Below are 20,841 nucleotides of genomic sequence, written 5' to 3'. Positions count from 1 at the left end.
AGCCTTTGGGTTGCGGAGACCTAAATACCTTGGAAAATGTAGCACAATCTGTCTTCATTGCCTTCAGTCTGCCAGAGATGTGCATGCTGGGTAACAGTAAACAACCCAATAAGGCACTGTTACTAAACAGAAAGCATGACACCAAAAATAAAAGCTTAGGGAGCGGATGGTAGCAGAGCAGGTACCGTTTCAACCACACAGAAGATTAATATTAGACAGTTCCACAAAACCCCGAGCGAGGCTCAGTGTCAGTCAGCGTAATAAACAGCATTTGACAAGAAGAAAACTTTTTCACTCACTTTCAGCTTCTCCACATGAAGGAAAACACTGTTTGTGGAATTGTCCCATGTGAGCAGAAATCCTAGGCATTATGTGATGCAGAGCATAAAGCCTGATATTGATTTGTAGTTTGTGTGCAATCGTCTTCTACTAGATTAAAATACAACATATTGAATCTAACACGGAGGGCAAAGTTAACCTGTGCACTTACATGTTTTTCACACACTTTGGTTTTGTTTACACACGTGCAAAACGCCAGAACGGTGGGAGCCAAAGGCTATATTAAGTTATGATGGCCAGCATCCACATAATGCTTGGACCCTTCTGCTTTTTATTCACAGAGAAAACAAATAAATCACACTAATTCATCTCAGTCGGTTGCATTGCTGTGAGGAAGAAGAGCTCACTGGTTGTTTTAGGCAGCCTGACAGCTTTTAGTTAGGCACAGCACTATACAGCATGATACTCTTGTTCTGGCCTTTGGTCGTGTGAAAAGCTCAAAATCTGTACTCTACCTCTCATCGTGGCCGCATCCTGGGTATTTTCTAAATTGTGCTAAGCCAATCCTAATTTTTGGCAATGTGACCTTTAGGATGAGCTGCTCTCGCTTTGCTAATCAGATGCAGAGCTTGGGCTATGACTTGAAAAGTTGTCACTGCTGCCCAGTTTTCTCCAGGACACTTGGAGTGGGTGTGTAGTGCAAATGTGTCTGAAACCCCATGCTGCGGCAACAGTGACAGCGTTGGCTCCTCGTGCACACGACTTTCCTTTTTAATGTATGAAGCGAGAGCAAGTGCATCGCTGATGAAACACTGAATGACAGTGATGAGCGATGGAATGAAAGAGAGTGGAGCGTGTGAACAAGAGAGAGAAAAGACAGGCGCGGAGGAGGTTAGGCGAGCACATCTGAGTGGATGTGAGTCGCCCCTCGAATGACTACATGCAATTAGCGAGCTTAAAAAAAAATTGCTCTTCGTGGACGTAACATGATAAGCAAGTGTCTTTCAAAAGAGAGTCCAGTACAGGTGTCTGGGAGGTGACAGTGAACTGGGGTGACGAGCTCTGAGACGTGAACAAAACAGGTCTCCTCTCCTCATAATATTGGCTTAGCTGAATAATTGAATTGAGGGGTTCGCTGGCAGCCATTCTGGTTTTCTTCATGTATATTGCAGACTGGCTGTAATCTGTTCTCAGGGAGCATCTCTGCCTGCTGCTGCTGCTGAGTTTGTGGAGAAGATGTGAGGTGACAGAATAGGGCTCTGTCACCAGCACCTCCATTATTGATATCGTGGAAGAAAGCTCGGAGAGAATTTGAAAATCTGGAACAGTGTGACGGGGAAAAAGTTTGTTCGTGCCAACACGCGGCTTGTTTCCTTTCCCCATGTGACTCATTAAATAGAACAAGACAGCTGATGGGATGTAGAGTTGCATTTCCTGTGAAGCACCTTGGGTTGAGCAAAGCACGATCATTGCTAGCAGGGGTAAGGTGTCCTCTCTGTCTCCTAAGATAAGGAGGGAATGATTGGACCAATTCACTATGAGAAGCACTACTAAAGTCATTGCTGTCTTAGTAATTTATGCACTTTTTTATGCTCCAGTCGGCGGTTCAAAAGAATAGCAGTGTCAATTTTTCTCCCATCTGCCCAACAGTTTGATCAGGAAAACACAAACCACCTTGCAACACAATTAGCTTATCTTAGCTGCCACTTTACTACATTCAATCCCCTATTTTGCTGTTTTCAGGATGTATGGCTTATACAGGTGCAACATGAGTTGAAGGCTTTTGCTGTTTAATTCTCATTACATTGTTCTCTCTACTTTAGTCCCCACCGTCTTTTCCCGTTCTTGTCCCTGCCTGATCAAGACAAACAACCGAGTGATTTTCCTCATTTACCCTTCATGTATTTTTCTCCCACAACAAGCGTGATTAGGCAGATGTTCGAAGCTGTCAAGAGCTGTCATATTTCAGGGCTGATTTATGAAGAAGCAGCACCTGTTATATTCTGAGACCTAAAGGATAGCATGAATAAAACAACAAAAAGTGGAAAAGACTGATCATTTTTGAAAGATTTGGCCACTGGCCATTTGGGTATGTTGATGTGATGAATGTCATGATTTTTCAAATCCTAAATTGCATGTGTAGTGCTCTGCATGACGACAAACACGACCAGCTGTTGGTGAGATGTTTAAGTGACCCGTAACTAATCATTAACCCTTGTTGAGCTCCGTATTGATTCATACTTTTGTGCAGGAAAGCACAGTCTCCTTGGCTAAATCTATAGATTCCCAATAAATCACATTGTGCACAATCCATAATGAATAGGCTTTGTATTAGGGCTGTTGGATTGCAGGCTGATTGTGCTTCCACGCCATACACAACTCTGGGGTTGGTTCTGAAACATATTTTGAAAGCTCTCTCAACAAGGTCTCAGTCTAATTGCTTTGGCAATCATTGGCTCTCATATGGCCAAACAAAGTGAACAAAACAGAGAACTGCTCCAGGGTTTGAAATAACTTCTCACACCCAAGTAGGTGTGAAAAATCCATTTGCTCTATAGTTTGAATGCCAAAAAAACTGAACAGAAAAACACTGAGGTGATGCCAGTGAATGCAAAGTTAATTGCAGGAGAGAAATCTTACGAGATGGATAATATTATGACATTTGTTTAGCATAAGTAAGGTTTTGGGATTAATATCAACAACCCTGTCATGTCGAGTCTTCTATAAACAACCAAAAGATGATCTGAGGTCAGTGACAACAAGTTATCTAAAGTTATCTTGCTGTCTAATGGAGCTGAAAAGTCACACTAATGTAGTACTGCCAACACCTGCAGTTCCTCTAAATTGTGTCTCGAGGCTGATTCCAAAAGTAAATCAGTGCCCATAGACTCCTCTGTTAAGATGTGATGAAAGAACATTTTAAATAAAAAAAAATAGTCTCTTTAGCCGCTTCTCCCCATCATGACAAATGTAGGTGAGTTTATAACTCATTCATTTAGACATGTAAACGCTTAACTTTAAGTATGTGTCCACTTTGAATAACAGATGTGCAGACACTGGCAGCTGTAGGCTGCTAGGCCTCGCTAATCGGTGAAGTGGAGCTCATGATTGTGTTTACGTCATTGGTGCCTTTTTAAACTACATTTAAAAAAAAAAAAAAAGACTTGTCTGACAAAAATTTGGTCTGCTATGAGGTATTATAGAAACATTTGCTTCAATTTGGTGAGTGAAAATTTAGTATTTTATTAATATGCTCCTTAGCATTAATGCACTTTGCTAACGAAGCTTAGTAGCCTTAGCAGATGACTTAGCGCTTCCCCGTGTCTTGTGCTCCCTTAACAACAGGGCAGCAGCCAAAATGTTGCGGTCCAAAATCACACACATAAAACAGTTTGTGCACAAATCCCCTTTCTTAGGTTCACACACAGATAAATGTTTTAGTTAAAATTTAGTTACAATTGTGAGGCATCACAAAAGCTTTAAATACTTCAACCCACTTCCTGTCTCCAGCTATAAAGCTGCTGGCAAGCTTACAGTGAAACTGAACTTTCCACAAACTAAAAAACCCTTTTGTGTGTGCTCACTGTAGCTTTTGTATGGTTTGTTTATGCCAGTGGGACATCATTAAAATTAAAAAAGTAACCATAGCCAAGGGAGGCTAGAAATAGCATTGACAAAATCTCAGAACACTACTGTAACAACAGTAGTAGTCGAGGTGACTGAGCAACAAAGCCAGCGGGGAAAAATGAGCGACTCTTAGAGATTGTTTGATTACTTTTAAAAATGCAGATCTCCTCTAACGAGTGAAGGTGCCATATATTCAAATTTTGACCTACTGATTTTTACCGGCGATACAAATAAGAGCAACGAACACAGCTAACAGTGCTGTTTTATAGACACAGAAGTTCAGAGCTTTCCTTTATTCCCTTTTTTCTAATAAAAACCAAGAGGAAATGAAGTTAAAGCATTAATTATGCATGTTGCCGCCTTCAGATTATTTGCAGCAGGTGAGGGTTTGTTTTTTAGACTTACAGGACTGCAGGTTTCTCATGTAGAAGATGGGAGGGAATCACATTGTAGTGGTTTTCCATCTGCCTCTCATATTTCTCTTTAACCTCCCTACCCTTCTGTTTCTTCATCTCATACAGTATTTCTTCTAATAAAACCTGTCCCTCCCTCCCCTCAGCCCCTACCTCCTCTGTCTTCAGTTTTATCTCTCATTTTCTGGCACGCCTTGGTCTGTGGAGTTTGGTAAATAAGTTCATCCTGCATGTTAGCCAGGTCATGGCCCAGGCGCTCAGCTATGCGAGCCTGTGTGTTGCATTCAGGAAGCAGGAGGAGAAGGAAATTGATTGCCCCTTTTATGTGAGAGAAGGAGAAAATACTGTACTGTACCAGCCATCGCACACACGCACGCACACACCCCGCACACAAAGACATGCTCACACACTCAAAACCCTCCATCTTCAAGCAGAGAACTGCAGCCAAAGGCGAAGAGAAAATGCAGTAAACGAATAGCTCTTTACAGTTTTTCTTTTCTTCAGTTTGTTCATTGTGCTGTTGCCCTGATAAGAACAGCACTGGAAAAGCAGAACATGAGAAAAAGGTTTTTTTTCTTTCTGAAAATCCTTTGAAAGTGTCTCCTTTCTTTCCCTCCTTCGCCCCTTTTTCTCTCTTCTCATTTAACTGGTTTAAAGAAGCAATTTCTCATATTGAGCTGGTGAGGTGGGGTGTTCCATTGTGACCAGGCGTTTTCTTCATTCACGCTGGGTGTTGTAAGATTGCAGCGAGATCGATAATTGACTCCATTGGTCCCCGAGGATCGCTAACCAGAGATCAATAGAAGCAGTGTAGGGTTTTTACCCCCAGATATTTTACAGCTGCCGGCCACCTTTATGTTTCTTCATGTTTCTATTCTGCAATGACACTTTGGGACTCTAGGCTCTGTATAGCGTCAGGTGCAGAGATGGACACTATTAACAAATACTCCACCCATCTATTGCTTTTCCCCCCAGACCTATGCAAAGCACCTATAGCCTCAGAGCTGCACGCAGCCAGCACGAGAATTTGATTTTCAAAATTAGATTTTCACCCCAGAGCATCGATTTGGAGAGGAGTGATGTATAATTAGTGCAGTGAGACCTAACAGTTATTTTTAAAAAGCACTGCAGGGAATTTGATACAGAGGCAGCTTGACGTGGGTGCGCATGTGTGTATTTGTGCATATGTAAACCACCTGTGTGCATGACGGAAAGTTTCCAGTAAAACCTGATGAGAGAAGCCGCTTTGTGCTGATTGCATCACTAGCTGTTGCCATAGCAACCTGTCCCCTCACTGCAAAGGTCTTCTGGTACAGCTACACGGATAGAGAGGCTAAAGCCCTCTTACCGAGGTGAGGAGAGATAAGGAGACAGAGGGAAAGAGGGGACTGTTAAAAGCCGCCCGGGCAGGGAGCACATCTGTATTACTTAGTGTCAGCTGAAAAGAAAGGGTCCCTTTATTAAGAAGTAAGTGGAAGATGTCCCCTAGGAGTGCTAGAGGGTAATGAATTTAGAGTCATTCAACATTAATGTGATGTCGCTTCGATGCCACTGAGCTGTATCTCCCTCCATCAACTTTCCGTTCCTGATTTTCTGACAGTCACTAGGTCATTAGTCAATGCCGAAGCCGCCGTGTGCAGATTTAATCTGATCACCATACGACTGGCTTCACCTGAGCGGAGTATCCAGCACTTTTGCCATTTGTGCATCACTGGCCTCAACAGTCCCGGTTATCCAGCCGCTATTCTTGTCACCCATGTAAAGTTCAGTATTGTTAATTATTCATGCACACCTTCCTTTACCTTCCCTCTCACTTGCTTCTTTCCTCTCTCGCTGAAACAGACCAGACTGCTGTAAAATAATTCAAAAGTATGACAGACCGAGCCAAAACAAGATATGCAAAGACGTGTATTCCTTCCCTAAAGTAGCCACTTTGAGGCGCTTCTGTCAAGCCTTATTGGGTCTGAGCGCGCTCATGCTCGCGACCATAGTCCATTTCTGCACCCCTCCTTTTGCTTTGTTTGAGGTAGATGCAACAAGGCAGCAAAACAATGAAACTGATAGAGCCTTTCACCACAAAAACAGGCTGCAGGACATATTGTTCACAGAGCACAGGGTAGACGGCGTCTCAGAGTGATGGGAACTTGCTGCTTCTGTGTCATGTTTATTGAATTTGTGTTCCTCTGAATCTGTGTCGAAAAGCTAGCCGCTAACACATGTCGCCCGGATAATACACCGTATGAAGAGGCGTATATCCCTTATCCCACCGTGCATTCAATCACATTCTGATCGAATTCTGATACTTCGCTGTCCTGAAACGGTCTGCTTTTGTTACTTACTGGATTAAAAAACCACTCTGTGTGTGTATATGTGTTTTGCTCCACAAAAGAAATGAACTGCAAAGTGCAACAGCCTAGTTCCATTCTAAATCCAAAAGCAGCAGAACTGGCAATAGAAGATGTGGAAAATTGCCACCAGAGAACCATGCATTACTTTCTTTCAAATCACAAACCACATAGTTTTTCTACTGTGGCTTTAATCAGAACAGCACCATCATTTTCCTTTCATAGGCGCTGAGAGCCCCCCCTTAAATCTCTGACACCTTGTCACATTTAATGGGTGAGTCGTCCAAACGCAGGGATGACATGTTACCTGGACTAGACGCTTGCCTCGACAGTCACAAACTGGACATGCTGTCTTTTCTTCCCAATGGGATTTTCTTCCCCTTGCCTCCGGTAGCAAAGAAAACAGCATGGAAGTGAAGCTTTTAACGCTGCGGGGCTTGAAGGGAGATTACCTTACACACTTACATGGACCAATGAGCATTCACACATACACATATTCACACTCATTGCACTCACAAAGACATTTGCACCAAGAATCGAAAAGCTTACATTTATAGTGAAAATGGCATAAGCCTGAGTGGGCTTTTGCAATTTTGTACACAAAAGCATGCACCTTCCCCAGCACTTAAAACAGCTCTAGAGGGTTGTTGACCAAGTCTGAAAGCTGGAACCAGTGCAGCTAGGTGCAAAACGTTACAGCATTTTCTATTTCATATTACAGTTATTACCCAAAAGCAAAACAAAACATAGCCTTAATGATTGTTGGTGTTTAGTACCAGCAGTCCGTTCCTTATTAATTACAAATAAACATTTTTACCGCAAGAGCAGGCTTTGCTGTCAGCCTACACATGACATGGATTCACTACTCGACTAAGAGAAGACCTTTTAGTCAGTGTCACAGCTTTGTTGTTCTTGCAGTAAGCGGCTTTATCAGAGTTTCTAACATTAATGAGAGTAACACCCTGTTAATGCTGGAGCACTTTGCTCAATTTTTAATATTGTGAGGCACAATCAACACCAAAAAATCAGTGCAGTCTAATAAATAATCCATCTTTAAAATCACTGATCTTTATTGGCTCATTTGAATTGTTAGAAATGAGCCGAGAGACATCGCTGTGGCATCGGTGACAGGACACATAGAGATCTGGAAGTTAGAAAAATGTTTGGCTGTAAGCATTAATTGAATAAAGTTCGAGTTCAGACCAACTCACCCTGACCGCAGCATCCTCTTCCTTTCACCTGATGTTTCAGTAATACAGAAAAACTAGTAGTTATGTGTGAGACGCAAAGTCGGAAAGTTACTGGGCTTTGTTAACTGTTCATTTAGCACCCACATATAGTAGCAGCACTTCAAACACTTTGCTTCTGTGTGTGCTTCCAGGAGAGAGAGTTTTACATCGCCTTCTGGTAGATGATTGCATTCGCTTCTTCCTATCGTGTCTGCACTACTATAGATCACCCGCCAGTCAAACTAGGTCGAGGGCGGCACAGTGGGAATATGATGTTGGCGAAGTTTTTGTTCGTGTTGTTTTTGTTTTCAGCCGTGGCAGATAATACTGTTCATATTAACTGCCAAGGGATTTTTTTGTCTTTTGTGCTAAAGAAATTGGAAGTGTCAAACGTATCTGTTATGAGGTGCTGGGACAATTTTTCCCAGGGAACAGCTCCCAGTACATAACCGTGCAGCTTTTACTCTCATTCCAGAGCCTGCGCTAGTATCTCTGTTTTGACAGAGGCCTCAGCTCCAGTGTCAGTCTTTTGTCAGCGAGCTAAGCTTGAGGCTACGGTGAGAGTTTCTTATAGGAAAGCATCGCAGAACAGATCCCCTTACACTCCAGCGCTGGCATTCATGATTTTTTTTAAATCATTTAAATGTTTTTACTGTAACTGATTATTATGTATTTTCAGAATAAAAATAAGTAAAGCATTTTATTTATATTTTTACCATATGATACCAGTGTTAGCTATATTGTAACACAGCTGATACATTTAGATCATAGAGAGATCTTTTTTGTCGACCCGGTATCTCGGTCTCTGGTGGGTTTTGTTTTTTTCCACTCCCCCTGTCATACTCTCAGACAACCTTCCTCTTGTACACATCTGACACAGCTCGATTGAATTTCACCTCTTGTCACTCTGCTCGCATGGTTTTGCCTCGGAGCCACACACTGACACCCACGTAGACAAACACGAAGGAGGAGCACAGGGTGTGTGGTGAGAAGTGACGGCAGAGCAGCGGGCCAGTCATGACAATGCCTTCATGCTAGCACCTGGCCACATGCACGCGTACGTGCGAGCGAGAGAGCCAGAAAGAGGGAGACAGACACCTAATGCCTACACCTCTCCAACACACACCCTGTCAAAAATACAGATGCACTCATGGATGGCTTTACACTCGCTTCCCCCCCCTCCCGGTAGAGAGAGTGAGCTCAGGTAGCTGTCAGGCGCTCCCCCACGGGGAACAGTGGGCCAGTCAAAAACAGCCTCCTCGCCTGTCACTCTGCGCGCTCACACATGCACACGTATAGACGCATTCACACAATGTACTTTGGTGTGGGGAGAGAGACAGAATGAGATGCCTTGGGCAGATGCTGGACCAGTTGTCTGTGCTGCACACATAGAGTTTGTGCTTGTGTGCGTTTGTGTGTCTGCCTATCTGACTCTGTCTCTCTAGTACCACAAAAAGCCACCTGCCAGTGAGCCCAAGCGGACATGCCGCCTTTCGTTTAGTCCTAGCCTGGGAGCCAGTGATAAGAAATAGTTATCTGCGGGTGCATGTGTGTGTGAGTGTGTGACATGTATATACTCAGCGGTGACACTGGCTGCTCGCCTATCTAACCAAGTAGACTTTTTTCAGAGTGGATTTTGGATTTTTATGTGCATTCGTCCATCGATTTTCAATCCGGTTGGTTACCTGTGAGAGTTTGCCATGTCTCTTAACGCCCCTCACCCCACCCCCCCCTCCTGGTGCTGAGGCAAGGACGTCATGCCAGCTGGATGCCCAACAGTCCTCTAAGTGGGCACAGAGCCACAGCAGCTGTAGCTGCCATAATACGGGTCAATTACTCTCTAAGTTGATGTTGTGTACACATAACACGACCACGTATCCACGTGCGTGTCTGCTGTTTGCTTTGCGAATCCAGCGGCCTCTGACAAAGTTTACAGTTTGCTGCTTCACATTTGATCAAAGCTGAGGTGTCAGTGGGAGGTTGAGGATCAAAGTATTACCATCGCTGCCTGACTTGCGAGACTTTGAAGTGTGTGGCTAACCTTGGTTTGTCTTCGTGTTGCCCCCACCCCGTGTGTGTTTTTCCTGGATGGCGGATCATTGATGTTTCAAAAAGACTGCAGTCTTCTCACAGAGGTGTTGAAAATCAGCTGTCCACAAGACTGCGGGTATCAGCCTGCTGCCTCTCGATTGATTTTAATGTTGTTGCTGACTTTATTGAGGGGGAAAATTCTAACATTGAAACTTCTTCAAAATCAGCAAATGTACATACTGCGCTCGCTCTGCACGGGTGGGCACAGTCTCCCCGAACGAATCGAGCATATGAGCATATGTTTGCTTTACGCCACGATCCCATTTAATCCTCGTTGCTGAACTGTGTTTCTACAAATATGCCAGTAGCTAATCTGTATTGAGACAAATTTGCCTGGTGTTAAAACATAAACTTCATCTGCATTAACTCATAAAAAGTTCTCGAAGAATCAGTGCGAGAAAAGACAATTTAATTGGACGTGAACAACATCAGGGCCAGTACTGACTAAAGTTCTGAGAGCTTTCTCAGAGAGCTGCTAACATAGCTGAGAAATTTCTGGCAATAATATCCAGCATAGGATTTATTTACATTAATGAGGATGTTTGGCTGACCTTGTTGCTTGGTAGTCTTTTGGTTTTTTTTAATGGATGATGCATTATCTTAGTGATTACAGGCAGAACGAGTAGTGAAATCAACTGTTAAAAGCCTGGAATGTAATAAGCCAACTTTTAACACATGGCATGTTTACAACAGATCTACTGATGCAGTAGTCCATTTCCATGTGCATAGTTGTTATATTATTAGGTTACCTACATAGATATTTACCATGCTGGTATGTATAATCCTGTGATAATATTTCATATAAAACGATGGGAATCCCACACTGTTATGTAAGTCTGCAAGTTGTGGAAAATTAAATGAACTGCATCACAGTATAGCAGTGAGAAAGTGCTGTAACTGTTCACTCTGCTGATGAAAACCGGACAGACCCAAATCATCACCGCGCACTGTTGCTGTTATTTCTCTAGTTGCCCAGTATGTTAGTGTTTTGATGATCTTTTTTATTTCTGCTGTTATAACGTTATTGAAGTGGGTGGGAGATGTGAGCCCACCCGTAATTAGATCGACCACAAACATTATCCCTGCGCGGTCTAACCTGCAGCGTTTCATTAGCTCGCTGTCATTCAGCGTTTGGAGAATGTTTCTCCTACCTCTTTGTAGCGCGCCGTTGAGTTTGTGCTGGCTGGTTTATGTGATGAGTGGTTTTATTTTGGCAAGTTTTTATACATTACACACAATAGTCAACTATAACTGCGCTGGCAAATGTTGGACTGCATGAATAGTTCATGAAAGCCTTTTTAAATTTGTCTCCATTAGCTGCTGTTTAAAACCAAGAAAAATCGCTCTGCGTTGGCAGCTACCTGCAACCTTTCTTACGTTTCCCACACATGGTTTGATGTTGTGAATCAGTCAGCACAGATAGATATCAGTATGACGACTTTTGACCCTAACTTTGTTCAAATGGGCTCTAATTTAGCATTTTAGGAATCATTAGATCAAAAAAAGTGAAAATATTAATATAAAATCACCAGGATATGTAAACTGCAAATATTCTATTTTCCCCAAACGTGTCAAAGTGTTGTTCTGGTACGCTTCAATGCCATTACACTTTGTCATGCTTTTTAAAAGGTCTTCCCCAAACTCTGAATGGTTTCACCTTCAGAGCTCTCTTTAAGCTTAAGATGGTTTGCAAATAATTGTTTCCTTTACCAGGATTTAGTTTGAACTTTGTGGGAAAGCATCATAGAATTTTCTTAAAATGCTAGAAACTTCTCTTTGTACTCTGATGCTTTTAAATACAGGCTTCTGTTAAAAGTGCTTAATTGAACTGTGCATTAGGTGTTGGGTGTTTCAGTATTAACTCGACTGAAAATGTATATTCACATTCGGAGTTATCCATATGAAATATCCTAACAGCTTCTCCTCTTTGTCGTTCTCTCTGGCAGGCTGCAGAGGGATGCTGTGTGGCTTTGGCGCCGTTTGCGAGCGCAACCCAAATGACCCGTCCAAGGGTGAGTGTGTTTGCAAGAAGGTGGACTGCCCGTCCTTTGTGGCGCCTGTGTGCGGCTCAGATTCGTCCACCTACACCAATGAATGCGAGCTGGAGAAAGCCCAGTGCAACGCACAGCGACGCATCAAGGTGCTGAGCAAGGGAGCCTGCTGTAAGTAACCATCAATCTATCTGCTAACCCTTCCTGGAGACAGCTGCAGAAATTAACCATTTTAGAAATTCACCCTGATCCCTGTGTGAGTCTGAAAAGTGTTCTCTCTCAAACAAATGGAGATTGATCTGAGATAATTCCTTGTGCTTTTTCTGCAAAGTAACTCATTTTCAGAAATCCCTCTGACATTTGTGCAACGATCTGCTTTTTCTGTCTCATCTTGTCTGAAGATTTTAAGGCTGTGATTGTAAGCTTTAACTACCTGTAGAAACGGGGATGAAAAGAAGTCAGTTTGACCTTTGACATTTCAATTCTTGGTATGGTCATGCAACTTTGCAGAAGAAAATAGTTTGGGCAGGTTTGACTGTTGATCTGATGTATTTATGAGATCTCCACAAACCACTAAAATTCGATAGCTTTCTCTGAAGTGTTGTCTTTAACATACACGTGATCTGTACCTTTTAAAAGATCCCCAAACATCCAAATTCTTGGACTGAACAATTTGAGACTGACACTCTCCAGTACATCACAATGAGAGATGAGGGTGAAAGTGGGCAAGCATAGGTGAATTAACATTTTAAAGCATGGCGAATGCGATTGGAATTTTTGGTTCAAATGACAGAAACGGCACTTGTGATTTTATGACGTTTGCACCAGAGGACGAGCACGGCCACTTAATTTGACAAACACAAAGCTGCAAGTCTCTGAGTGACACTAAATTGCTTGTTATTGTCAAGTAAATGGATTTCTATTACACCCTGTCCTAATACTACGTGCTTTGCCATCCTATCTTTATCCCACAATAATAAAACACGTCCCCATTACATCCATTCTATTTTCTTTCCAAAATGGCTGTGCTCCCAGGGCTTAAGCGCCACCTGCACCCTCACAAACAAAAAAGTGTGCCACTTACTGCTCCCATTGGTAGCCATCCAGTGTGTATTTTATCCCTAACCCCAGTGGGTGCCAATACTCCTGCTGTACCTCTCATTGCTTCTCTTTACCAAAGCCCATCAAAATCCATGTCTCTAAGGAGCAGATTCCTGCCAAAGCTGCAACATTGCAGCAGCCTCAATGATAACTATAGTGTTTTGTCAGCGTCGTGCCTTTTCTGCCAGTGTGGGCCTACTGCTAATTCCAGGGGTCTGATTACAGTGCAGGCTCGAACCTGGCACTAATAACAAGCTTGGTGGCGGTCCGCTACTGGCAGAGTGGAAATAAAGCGATAGAAAGGACAGAGAGAGGACAGGAGGAACACAGGGTACAGTGGAGGAAAGGGAAAATAGCATTTAAAAAGGGAGGGTATAATGTTAAGAGGAAAGAGCAATGAGACATTAAGACAGGGAGTGCGACACAAGAGCACGTAAGAGAGTACTTTAGTGATTGAACGAGTGAACAGATTACGAGAGAAGATCAAAACCAGAGGGAGAAAGTAGTAGCATAAGTGGTTTAATGATGGTTTATGGAGGGTTAAGGCCATCAGAAGCACCATAATTGGCCTTAGCAAAACAGCAGCCAGTCACAAGGAAAGAAATAAAGTAAAAAATAATAGTAATGATTATGCTAATGATAGCATTGCTGGTAATGACTACATGCTGGCCACCAGAACAGACTTCCTCTCTTATCCCGTCACATCTGGAAGGAATTTCCTTTTCATTCCTCTGTTGGCTGTGATTCTGAGAGCCCAATGTGATTATTACTAATGGCAAAGCCTGATTTATGTCAGCATTTTCATGCAGTCACTGGATGTGAAGGAGGCAGGTGTGTAGTGTTTAATCAGCGGATGGCATCCTTAGCTCTAGCCTTGCTACGTTATGTACTTGTGCTTCTCTAACACAACCGGTGTCACTGTGATTTATGGTGTGATCAGTTTAATCAATGCAAAAGTAAAAATGACTCATTTAATTAACTCCGGCTTCCACCAACATCCATTCAACATGGTTTGATTTACAGTTCCATTATTGTATACTTAAAGCAGAGTTTACAGTTCTGTTGAAAATTGACAAATTTGCTATTTTCTGATGCGATTTTTTTTCTGACAATCTTCTGATTGGTAGAAACGTTGAGAGCTGAGAGAACCAACCCTGGGAATCTGTTTTAAACAAGCTGCCAGGTACTGATGAAGGTGACCTTAAAGCTTAAACAGCAGGTTATCGGTGCTTTTATTATCTTAAACTCACAATATTTGGTTTTGTCCCGAGTGACACATGAATAGCTTTGAAAATCAGAAAGCAATCTTTTAAATTCATCCTTCTTTCTTACCCGTGCTATTTCTGATTTGCAACATATTTTGTATAGCAGTGAAAGCAGTCACTGTCGAGTGAGTGTAGACGAACCACACAGCTAGCTAACATCTGGTCGGTTTATTTACTTTTGCATTTATTGCAACATCCTTGTTAAAAGCTCCCACATATGTCTTATAGACAGAATTGAGAAGGGCAGACGGCTAGAGAATTAAAAGAAGTGTTTAACTGTGGGATGGAAGGGTCAGCCAAGGAGTAAGCAACAGTCTAACATTCACCAATATTCATATGTGTGTGTTTGAATGAATTCAAGGATGTTTGCACTTAGAAGGTACATACAGCAGGTACGGTATACGCTGTGAGTGTGAAAGAGGAAGAGAGCGTGCGTGTTAGGAGGTCAGCGCAAGCCAGGTGACAGGTTCTGATTCTCACTCTGCTCTCAATAAATTCAGCCCCTACAGAGGGCTTGGACGGGCCACTTGGCTGAGATTATGGAGTTGTCAGTGCTGACGGAGGAAGAGAGAGGCAAAGGAGGGAAGGAGGAAGAGCGGTAGAAAGGTGAGGGAGTGAGAAAGCTTTTAACTTTAAGAAAATACGGGCAGCTGAATTGGTGCTTTTGTGCGAAGCCTCGTTTGACTCTTTCGATTTGAATGGCGGGTTTTCATCGGGGTAAGTGAATTGGCTTCAAGTCTTATCTGGCACTCAGGAGGAAAGCCACAAAAGAAGTTTTTATTTCTCTCACAGATTATGCCCCTTATGTTTTTTTTTTTTTTTTTAAAGGATGGGAGTTACATCACATGGGAGCATTTTGTTACCACCAAGTACAACTTTGGAGCTTGGGGTATGTTTTGTTGCAAACAGGAGGAAGCTGTAACCAGCAAGTCCCTGACATCTGCAGGATGCTGACACCTCCAAATGTCGGCTTTCGGGCACTTACTTCCTACTTCGCTGCTGCTGACATCACAGTGCTGTTCTCCAGTTAATTACTGACATATTGTGCTTCGACTTTCAAGAGGTTTTTACAGGCACTTTAGCTACGGTCACAGCTTTGAACACCAAATAAGGTGGCTTGTTTACAACCTAGACTTTGACAGATGCCCGTGTCCTCCCACTATTCCCATTGCACAGTTCACCTTAGCTCAGTTTCACTCGGCAGTGAAAAGAAAATTCCCCTTAAAACATGTCCATTTAGCACCTCACTCATAAAACTGAACTGGCTATTATGACATTTTAGTTCCAAGAAAATGGTCTAAGTTCCCTCCTGAGGGCAGGACAAAATGACCCATTCGTTGTTGAGGTGCAGGCACTTAGTTTCCCTCCACTGCTCCACTCTGATATTCACATAACCTGCCCCTTAATGGTTCAGACCATCTCCGACCCAGCTTCTTCATTATCTTTCTTTTGTTCTAGATGGATGATTTGGGATCGGTGGGGTTACATTTCCGGCAGTCAAGCAGGCAGGCGGTGAGCACATAATGGCTTCAGATATTATCGAAATTAAAAGGAGAGGCCGCGTTTAAATTGGCCCCGCAGGAGTGACCGATAACAACACGAGGTGATAAAAAAAAAAAAGAAGAAAGAAAAAAAAAAGTGTCCAGTTAAGAAAAGGAAGACCTCAGAGAGGGAGGGAGAGAGAAAAAGCTCAGACACTTTCTGGTTTAGAGAGAGACAAGAGACATTTGGGGAACTGTGTGTGCGTACGTTTGTGTGTTTGCGCACGTTCTACAGTCAGCTTGGGAACAGGCACCACGTCTACTGTCCTAATGTTGAATCAGAGCAGAGTGGTAAATACACTCCCTTTCCCAGAGAGAGACACAGAAGTGCTGCAGAACTCATCTTGTGTGGCCACTCTAGTGGAACATGGAGTTTTCATTCTTCTTCACCCCCCCCCCCAAGAAAAAAGTGGAGAGCATGCGCGTGTGGGTGAGGTGACTGGGGTTCGAGAGTGTGGTCGATGGGAGATTGATTTTATGTATGTGTGAGAGCGCACGTGTGTGTTCTCGAGAGTTGGCTATCAGCACGGCCCCCTACCTTCTGCTCAGTCACTCCACTCTGCTCTCTCGCTCTCTGCACTTTAGAGAAGGTTTTTATCTCTCCTGCACCGAAACACTCTCGAGTCTTCACAGTGAAAGGAGAAAAGGCATAAGTGCTCCACACCTGCTTCTCTGTCTGCTCTTATATACTGCAGGCAGGCCCAGTGTGAGAGGGATGTGAACTGCTCCTTAAACATAAAGCAGTACACTCCTACTTGTTGTATTTAGTTGTAGCATATAAAAAAAATATATCAGAGCTTGTTTGAATACATTTTGCAGCAAACAAATGAAGTCCTCTGTTCCTGGGAAGAGGCACAAATGATTAACTGAAAATGAGTTGGTGTACACCCACTTCTACCTGACGTATTTGTACGTTACCAAACAAAAGCAGGCGCAGCAGATTTATATAACGAAACAAATGTCAAAGTGTCTGATGAGAGTTGTCATTATGCACGGGTTTACTTTGGCGCACTTTGTGTCTCGTGTCTAATGACGCTTTATTGTGTGGTTGCGAGCGTGCCTGCACGCAAACAGGCAAACATGCATGAAACGGACCAATCAGGAAGAAGAAAGGGAATATCTATTGAAAGAAGTGTTAATCTTTCCTATAAAACAGCATAATTTTTTTTTTACAAACGGTACAGTACTGTGCAAAACTCTTGAGCCATCCATTATTTCTTTATATTTTTTACATTTTGCTTTCAGGTGCCAGACTTTCTTGCTATCTTGAGCAAAAGTTCTCCAGGCTTTCTGAAGGTGTCAACTTTACATTGTGTCTTTCTTAACTTTGTTACTGGCAGCATGTCATCATTTGAGTCCCATTTCTTCTGTAGAGTTTACAAAAAATACCAAAGACAGTATTTTGTTAGTAAAGCTGACATCCATCATGAACAACCCACATCACCCACTGCATGAGTATGTGAGTGGGCTGAGCAGCTCCTTTAGTCAGAGACTGAAACACCCTCGCTGCAGGAAGGAGCGCTTTCGCAGATCATTCATCCCAATAGCAGTTAGACTCTATAACTCCTCAATCATGATGTCATAAGTCACTGGACACTGTGAACATCCACGGTCACCACTTCCATGTGTATGGACATGTGCAGGTATATATGTATGTATATGTATACATATGTATATTTAGTGTGTACATGTGTGTGTGTACATGTCTATAAATAGGAATATTAGTGGTACAATAGTTATGTCAAACTATATAGTTTATATCCATAATCACATACTGTGTATGCTACCATTGTATATAGTGTATTATCTTACTTTTTGTCATTGATTGTACTTATTTGTATTTTTGTATTTCCATCTGATATCTGTACCTGAGCTGAGGTGATGCAAAAATTTCCCCGTTGTGGGATCAATAAAGTCTTATCTTATCTTAAAATAACAAAGAGCTACTAGGCAAAAAGTTTGGTCTGTCTTGGCATGGGGTCCAGTGTGTTCATAAAAATCTGAAGAAACTGGACAAGTGGGAGCAAAAGATGAAGTGACATGCATAAAATGTTACCGACAGCAGGTGAACAGTATCTGAAAGCCATGTCCTGAAGAAACAGGAAAGAAATCCAGCAAAGGCCTGACACAGGACCTGAGACTTTCAGCGGATCTATCTACTGAAGTCTCATCAGAAGTGGTCTCGGTGGAGCGGTGGCTATCAAGGAGCCATTCTAAGAAAGGGAAGCACAGAGGAAATGCTGACATAAGCAAAATTTCACAAGAATTGGACTGAAAATAAATATTAACAGGTCTTATAAAGTGATGAACGCCATTTGAAATTTCGTATTTTAGTTTAAATCACCGTCACTAGGTGCAGGGGAGGTCAGGAGAGAGGTACAACAGTGAGTGACTACATTATCTCATGTGATGCTACTCAGCCAGTCAAATCGTTTATTCAGAGCGTGTGTGAAAACAGAAAACTCCCAAGAGGAGAGGAGATGCAGAAGTGGGGTTGAAGCTGAGCGGGTTTACATGTTAAATGTAGTTATGGGAAAAGGAGAAAAGGGGAAGCTTAAAATACACCTTTGCGTTATTTTTTAATTAAGCACTTTTGCTTTTTCAAAAATCTATTGTTTATTTTGGAATGCAAACCTTATTTTACTCAAAAAGAGAAAAGAACATTTATCATTTATTATTAGAGTACCCTCCGGGTCATTGTGAAACTTCATAATAAACACTGTTGGATGGCAACAACCAAAGAAGAGCTTTGAATGTGTTTCAAGAACCTGGAGAACTTTTCCTCGAGACTACCTACAGACATTACAAAAGCTTGTCCAAGAGAGACTGCGTTGAAGAATAAAGATGTTTTTAGAACTGTACAAACTCTCTTTTTGCCTTATATACTATATATGCACATTTTTCAGTAAATCAATGCACCCGTTTCCTAATTTGCTACTAAAATCTAAAGAAATAAGGATCAAGACATCTGCACAATACTGCGTATGTATAAGAAATTCTTTATGTTGTTTGGGATCATGCAAGAAATCAGAAAAACCATTGTTATTTGAATCTGACATGCGGGCCAACACATTGTTTCCATTCCTCTTCACATCTCCCTTTTGCTCCTAAACCATTGTTCAGAGAGGGAATCAAAGAAAATGACCTAAGCTCATTACTCCATCTGTACGTTTGGTCTTTTGTCTTTTGTTGGTCTGGCCGATTGTTAAGGTGTCTGGGCCGGGCCAGGTAAAGCCCTGATTTATCTTCCCTCGTTGGGGCCAAAGCTGGCCAGGAGAGGAGGTTTGTGAAAATCCTCTGCAAGCAAATAAATCCTAATTTTGGAGCAGAGCTGGAGAGGGAGGAGATGAAGGCCAGCCTGCTTCACTCCTCCTTCACCCCCATTTTTTTTACTTTATTTTGCTCATGCTAAGACGATTTCCTTTGTTACCCCGGTGACATGCCCGGTCAGCCTCTGTAACAATGGGCTGGTGGTAATAGCCGTAGATGCTGAAGATGACTTCTGGCTTTGCCGAAGCAGATAACAGAATTCTGCAGTCAAACTGACTGAAGCCATCTTTACCTCCACGCTGTTTCTCCAGTGCTCATTGCTTCCCTGTTTTGGATCCCTGTCCCTTCATCTCACCAGTATTCCTCCCGTCTTTCTTTCTGTCTTTAATCCTTATTGTCCTTGTTACTTTTTTTTAAATATTCCTTTTCTTTTTCCTTCCGTCCTTTATTCTTTTCATGCATTTTGCCTCGCTGTTCCTTCTTCTACATCACTCCATAGTTCCTCAAGCCTCTCTTTTTTTCACTTCTCCTTCATTTGCTCACCGTTAACTCCGCCACAGAGGACTTAGTCACGCACCCCTTACTTCTTCTCCTTCGCCTTCACTCATTTTCTGGGCGTTCCCTCGTCTCCTTCCTTTTTCACTCAGAGGCTTCACAACAAAAATCGTTTCTTTTTTTTTTCTCTCTTTTTTCCGTGTCTTGCTGATATTCTCATCAGTAGTAACAAGTCTGCACAGAGACACAAATGCGGAAAGTAATCAAATTTCTCCGGGGTTATCGGTGAACACATTTATGCGCACACACTAACAGACACACAGGGCGAGAGGTCATTGTAAATAACTCAGCTTTCGTGCTTTCATTTCCCTGGGGCATTGACTCTTGCTTGGCATTCATAACCATAATATGCACAACCTGACGGACTCTGTGTGTGTGTGTGTGTTTACTGATAGTACATAAACACGCACACAAAGGCATATTTAGTGAAATATACACACACTGCAGGCGTTTTGCAAACCGATAGACTGAAAAATATACATTCTTGTTATCAGCACACACACACACACACATAAAGACATGATAATGGGCTGTGCTTGGAATTTCTCTATCCATCTTTACTTGCTGTTCCACTCGTCTGCAACCACTGATACTTGTAAGACAAATCCCGTCTTCTGCTTCATCTCTCGCTCGCTCTTTCTCCAGTGCTCACCTCTTTGAAATCTGCAGGCAAAACACCGATTATGTACACACATCCATATCCACATACACCTGCTTAATCCCAGACAAGGGGTTGTGTTTTGAGACTTTTTAATGTATTTATGCATTTGGCTTCTCCTGAATAATACATTGTTATTTGTTATTTTCACTGTGTATGCTTGGTGAGAGATGGAATGGAGTGAAAATAATAAAAGCGGAGCGGTGCTGAAAAATATGAGGATAACTACCAGCTCAGCCGACAATAGCGGATATTTTATTTCATTTCGCGCGGAACAAGAATGACGACAAGTGACAGGAGACGGATTTCTAAAGAATATTTGTTTCTCTCTGCGTTGGCTTTGATTCTGTGGCATACTACAACAACAACAACAAAAAGATCGCTTATTCACAATCATCATTAAAGGATCGCAGCGTGGATTGAATAGGATAACTGCTTTATTTAATACATGTTTCAGATTATTACTCGTTTTATAT

General features: G+C 42.3%; 1 protein-coding gene across 6 annotated transcripts in view; it reads left to right on the top strand.

Moving 5' to 3' along the window:
- agrn (agrin) overlaps window positions 1-20,841 on the top strand; it is a 259,719-nt gene that overhangs the window by 134,595 nt on the left and 104,283 nt on the right. For all 6 annotated transcript variants that reach the window (XM_085444936.1, XM_085444935.1, XM_085444938.1 and 3 more), the window contains one exon: window positions 11,931-12,146. In XM_085444936.1, coding sequence (XP_085301062.1) covers window positions 11,931-12,146 — 216 coding nt within the window. The remainder of the gene's footprint in view (window positions 1-11,930; window positions 12,147-20,841) is intronic.

The sequence above is a fragment of the Copadichromis virginalis genome, linkage group LG20, assembly GCF_057382275.1.
Source record: "Copadichromis virginalis isolate Kocher_CV1m ecotype Utaka linkage group LG20, C_Virginalis_male_GT1.1, whole genome shotgun sequence".
NCBI classification, from domain to species: Eukaryota; Metazoa; Chordata; class Actinopteri; order Cichliformes; family Cichlidae; genus Copadichromis; species Copadichromis virginalis.
The sequence above is the reverse complement of the archived record's forward strand: the minus strand, read 5'-3'. Positions and strand labels throughout refer to the sequence as shown.